Source organism: Glycine max, chromosome 18, assembly GCF_000004515.6.
Source record: "Glycine max cultivar Williams 82 chromosome 18, Glycine_max_v4.0, whole genome shotgun sequence".
Taxonomy (NCBI): domain Eukaryota; kingdom Viridiplantae; phylum Streptophyta; class Magnoliopsida; order Fabales; family Fabaceae; genus Glycine; species Glycine max.
The window spans coordinates 46,298,191-46,304,523 of NC_038254.2; the positions used below are offsets into that span (position 1 = coordinate 46,298,191).

The window sequence follows — 6,333 nt, forward strand, 5'->3', positions numbered from 1 at the left end:
AGCTTTTTGCTAAAAAAATTCTTTAAATAGAGCAAATTTCAATCACACTCTGCACACTTGCATAAATTTGAGACCAGAGTATTGTGAAAGAGGAAGAAAGAGTTTTGAAGTTTGATTCTATAGTAAGTAAGGATGTTTTATATTTATTTAATTAAAGTTTTCTTTCATTTTGTTTATTTATGATGTACAAATTTTTTATTTTGAAGTAACAAATATTATGGTTAGAATGAAATTTGAAGCTCAACTTTAAGTGTATTAATTTTGTAAATTACATTTTAAATTTAAAAAATATTAGTAGTAATTATTTGTAAGCCTTTTTGTTAATGGTTTTTGCGTCTGAATTATTATTTGACCTATAATTTAATTTAAGAAAAAAATAATTACATGCTATTTGTTAAGTATTTTGTGGTTTGTTCTGAGTACGAAGTTTCATTTTACTTGTAATAAAATTTAGTATAAGTTAACAAAAAGAAATTGTAATTTTAATTATAAAAACAATAAGAAAAATATTACCAATTTTAAAAGTCCTGTCATTTAAATTTACTAACATAAAAACTAGCATGGGAATAACAATTTTTCGTTACTATATTTATTAGTAATTTATTGATTTTTAATAATGTTAAAAGAAGTTTACTTGGATTTGTAGATTATTTTATACTAGATCAGGTGTAATACTTCTCTAATTTTTGAAAATAATAGTGAATATTTATCTCTCCAAGCAATCACTAGTGCAGAAAATTAAAAAATATAGTTGAATTAATTCTTTAACACTCACTAATTTTGTATCTCTTTGTTTTTATCACATATATCATATTAGTTATTATACTTGAATTGTATATATTTCTTTTATCTCCTTGTCTCACTAAGTTTCAAATTAGTTGTTGACCGAGTATTTTTTGCCTTACATATACGTGCATCTAGTTTAATTAATTAACCATTGAGACTATTAAGTGGAAATGGTTCACAATTACGCCTTATTTGTCTCTCCTCCACTCCTATGTATAGACAGTATACTTTCCTACTAATTTTCTCATATGTATATATATGATATATCCTTCATTACCGAATACATTTCATTTGAGTTAAGTAAGTTGTTCTCGTTAATTAGTACTGAAAAACGGCTTGGAAGATACAAATATTGGGGCGCTTAGACGTGTTGGGCATGTTCCGTCTGAAATTTTTTTAAGTGTAATCCTTTCATTTATAACCCTTCCATTTTGTGTCTGTCTGGAATTTTTTTGAATTGAGGGAGCGTATATGAATTAATTTTATTTGAAGTAATGATTTTATTTGTTAGACTAAAATTTGAAGGTAAAGTTTAAGTGAATTAATTTTTGTAATTAGAATTTTTATTATAAAATTAGTATGAGTAATAATTTATTTTAAAACTACTATTGTTATGATTAATTATTTTTAATTTTGATGATGTAGGTATATCATGAATTCAATTATTACAATGTTGTATTTCAACGGAAGAGTATATGAAGACAATGATGGTGTAATATTTGAAGGCAGTAAAAATGCCATTCAGATTAAACGCGGAATTAGTTTCAATGGTTTGAAAAAAAAATTGGAGATAAGGTAAAATTAGAAAATAATGAAATTATTTCTACTATAAGTTGTAGATTTTTAGTTTCAGGAAAATATGTTGCGTTGCAAATTTGTGATGACGAAGATGTTGAAACTATGATCGAAAGTTTTCAACAACAACAGCAAATGTCAGTTCTAGAATTGTACGTAGAAAAAGATGTTGCTGGTGGTTCGATGTTTCATGCTGCAAATTCTGTTACGTCATGTGGACGTAATGTATCTCATCATGAGTCGGAACTGCCAAGAAATATAAGCAATTTACATGATGATGAAGATGATGATGATGATGATTATCTTGCATCTAACTCATACGTTGAAGAGTCTTTCGATGAAGATGATAGTGATGATGGAATATCTGATACAGACGATGAAGTCACTGACATCGTTGAACCAGTTTCAATTGTTCACCCAACCGAAGGTAAATGTTTGTGAAATACAAAATTAGTTGAATACATCTATCTTTTTATGAGAATTGTATTTAATGGTAACTAAATAGGAGTAGTTTGTTGACATGATTTTTTTTAAAATTATTAGGTGTACCACAAATTCAAAATCCATTTTGAAATGATGCTATGCATTATAATAATATCAATTGGAGTCATCCGGACGAGGAGGACATTTGTGGTCTGGACATGCCAACGACTTTTAATGTTGGACAAGAATTATATGTTGGCATGGATTTTGACAGTAAAGATGCGGTCAAAAATGCACTGAAACAATATGTGATGAAAGTGCATCAAACTTTTAAGGTTGTTGAAACGAAATCACACAAATATATTGTTTGTTGTCCCAACAACATCGAAGAGTCTCCTTGCCCTTTTTATATGAGGGCAATTTTATCCAAAAAAACTGATGCATGGAAAGTGACACAATGGGGTGGACCGCACACATGTCTAAATATGACTATGACACAAGACCATGAGAAGCTTGATTCAAATTTAATTGCGACTTGCGTAGTAGGTACGTTTTTTATGTTCATATTATCCTACTTTTGTGTTATTTTTTATTTTAATTTGTAATTTTATTTTATTATTTGAATTACAGGCATGATCAGAGAAGATCCATCAATAAAAATTTCTTTGATTCAAGAAAGGATAAATAGTGAATTTTCCTATAAGGTTTCATACAGAAAAGCATGGATGGCCAAACAAAAGGCGATTGCAATTGAATATGGCGATTAGGAAGAGTCGTATGCGAAACTCTCGTCATGGCTAACACACATGCAAAATCATTCTCCTGGCTCTTACTTTCAAATACTACATGACGATTTTATTGTTGGTAATAGGGCAAGTCGCGAACATCGTCAGTTTCATCGAGTATTTTGGACATTTGGTCAATGCAAAGAGGCTTTTAAGTACTGTAAGCCAATCATACAAGTTGACGGCACACATTTATACGGCAAATACCGTGGGACCCTGTTAATAGCCACATCGCAAGATGGAAATGGTGGTGTTCTTCCTCTAGCATTCGCCGTGGTCGAAGGCGAGACGCTAACAACATGATCATGGTTTTTGGCCGACTTGCGTGAACACGTCACAGATAAGAATGGAATTTGTCTAATATCTGATTGTCACGCGAGTATAAAGTCTGCTGTCGCTAACGAACATCTTGGTTGGCAACCTCCCCACGGTTATCATGTGTACTGCGTCCGACACATAGCCAGCAATTTCAATCGCAAATTCAACAACGCGAAACAAAAAGAGATGTTCAAGAAATTGGGTAAGGTTTATTTTATACATTAATTTAATTTGAGTTTGATGTCTACGTACAAATTTTGATGATAACAAATTTGATGCAACGTACACTCCTTGCAAGCATGTGTTTGATCAAAACTTAGAAATATTTCGTCAACTGAGTCCAGCCATAGCAAGATGGATTGATCGCATTTCAAAGGAAAAATGGAGCATGGCTTACGATACATCTGGATGACGATATGGTCACAGGACAACCAACCTATCAGAATGTGTGAATAAGGTGTTGAGAGATTGTCGCAGCATTCCAATAACAGCGTTGGTCAAGTCAACATATAGTAGGTGTCGAAAGTACTTTGTTGATCGTGGTCGCCAAGCCCAAAGACAATTAAGAGAAGGCCAAGTTTATTGTTCTAAGCTTGTTATAGAACTTAGGAAAAATCAAGAACAAGCTTGTTCGCACATCGTTCGCGTGTACGATATCCACTCGACAAGGTTTGAAGTAGAGGAGACCTTCAATCCTATAACGCAACGTGGCGGACAAAAATGGGCAGTTAACTTGAATGGCCATTATTGTCAATGCAGAAGGTATTCTGCGCTTCACTATCCATGTTCACACATTATTGCAGCTTGTGGTTACGTGAGCATGAACTACTACCAATATATAGATGTTGTTTACACCAATGAGCACATCTTAAAAGCATACTCCGCACAGTGGTGGCCTTTGGGAATGAAGCGGCAATTCCTCCTTCTGATGAGGCATGGACACTAATCCCTGACCCAACTACAATTCGTGCGAAAGGTCGGCTAAAATCAACAAGGATAAGGAATGAGATGGATTGGGTCGAACCATCTGACCACTGACAAAAATGTAGTAGATGTGGAGCTGAAGGGCACAATAGGCGCCGATGTCCAATGCAATCTGACCGTGGGAGTAATTCATTTAATTGATTTATGTATGTTACATGACTGACTTGTATTGCTTTAGGTTTTGTTCAATGTATTTACTTGTTGGTCTTTAATGAAATCGTCAGTTACTTTTTGTTGAATGTGTGCTTCTAATGAAATAAAATTACATTTAGAAGTTGAAATAAATGGAGTGGATCAATCGAGGTTGAGTGACATTGGTGTTGATCGTTAGTTAGAAACGTTAGTGTCTAAGTATTTTGTCTACCTTAGTTTTTTTAACTATCTACAATGACAAACTATGGACTTAGTCATTATGGTTTAGTGTCTAAGTATTTTGGTTTAGTGTTTAGCAAAATCATTCTCCTGGCTCTTACTTTCAAATACTACATGACGATTTTATTGTTGGTAATAGGGTAAGTCGCGAACATCGTCAGTTTCATCGAGTATTTTGGACATTTGGTCAATGCAAAGAGGCTTTTAAGTACTGTAAGCCAATCATACAAGTTGACGGCACACATTTATACGGCAAATACCGTGGGACCCTGTTAATGGCCACATCGCAAGATGGAAATGGTGGTGTTCTTCCTCTAGCATTCGCTGTGGTCGAAGGCGAGACGCTAACAGCATGGTCATGGTTTTTGGCCCACTTGCATGAACACGTCACAGATAAGAATGGAATTTGTCTAATATATGATCGTCACACGAGTATAAAGTCTGTTGTCGCTAACGAACATCTTGGTTGGCAACCTCCCCACGGTTATCATGTGTACTGCGTCCGACACATAGCCAACAATTTCAATCGCAAATTCAACAACGCGAAACAAAAAGAGATGTTCAAGAAATTGGGTAAGGTTGATTTTATACATTAATTTAATTTGAGTTTGATGTCTACGTACAACTTTTGATGATAACAAATTTGATGCAGCGTACACTCCTTGCAAGCATGTGTTTGATCAAAACTTAGAAAAATTTCGTCAACTGAGTCCAGCCATAGCAAGATGGATTGATCGCATTTCAAAGGAAAAATGGAGCATGGCTTACGATACATCTGGACGACGATATGGTCACATGACAACCAACCTATCAGAATGTGTGAATAAGGTGTTGAAAGATTGTCGCAGCATTCCAATAACAGCGTTGGTCAAGTCAACATATAGTAGGTGCCGAAAGTACTTTGTTGATCGTGGTCGCCAAGCCCAAAGACAATTAAGAGAAGGCCAAGTTTATTGTTCTAAGCTTGTTACAGAACTTAGGAAAAATCAAGAACAAGCTTGTTCGCACATCGTTCGTGTGTACGATATCCACTCGACAAGGTTTGAAGTAGAGGAGACCTTTAATCCTATCACGCAACGTGGCGGACAAAAATGGGCAGTTAACTTGAATGGCCATTATTGTCAATGCGGAAGGTATTCTGCGCTTCACTATCCATGTTCACACATTATTGCAGCTTGTGGTTACGTGAGCATGAACTACTACCAATATATAGATGTTGTTTACACCAATGAACACATCTTAAAAGCATACTCCGCACAGTGGTGGCCTCTTGGGAATGAAGCGGCAATTCCTCCTTCTGATGAGGAATGGACACTAATCCCTGACCCAACTACAATTCGTGCGAAAGGTCGGCCAAAATCAACAAGGATAAGGAATGAGATGGATTGGGTCGAACCATCTGACCACCGACAAAAATGTAGTAGATGTGGAGTTGAAGGGCACAATAGGCATCGATGTCCAATGCAATCTGACCGTGGGAGTAATTCATTTAATTGATTTATGTATGTTACATGACTGACTTGTATTGCTTTAGGTTTTTGTTCAATGTATTTACTTGTTGGTCTTCAATGAAATCGTTAGTTACTTTTGGTTGAATGTGTGCTTCTAATGAAATAAAATTACATTTAGAAGTTTAAATAAATGGAGTGGATCAATCGAGGTTGAGTGACATTGGTGTTGATCGTTAGTTAGAAACGTTAGTGTGTAAGTATTTTGTCTACCTTAGTTTTTTTAACTATCTACAATGACAAACTATGGACTTAGTCATTATGGTTTAGTGTCTAAGTATTTTGGTTTAGTGTTTAGGGTCTAAGCCTTAGGTTTTAGTGTTTAGAACTATGTGATTAGGGCTAAGTTTTTTTATTTGAAG

The 6,333-nt window shown here is 34.6% G+C and overlaps 1 protein-coding gene across 1 annotated transcript; it reads left to right on the plus strand.

Moving 5' to 3' along the window:
* The first annotated feature begins 4,555 nt into the window (after positions 1–4,555).
* LOC121173964 (uncharacterized) lies at positions 4,556–6,035 on the plus strand. Its single transcript, XM_041011828.1, has 3 exons — positions 4,556–5,036; positions 5,116–5,541; positions 5,998–6,035. Exons 1-3 carry the CDS (start codon positions 4,739–4,741, stop codon positions 6,033–6,035), a joined length of 762 nt encoding a protein of 253 aa, XP_040867762.1. The 5' UTR covers positions 4,556–4,738.
* Positions 6,036–6,333: the final 298 nt, after the last annotated feature.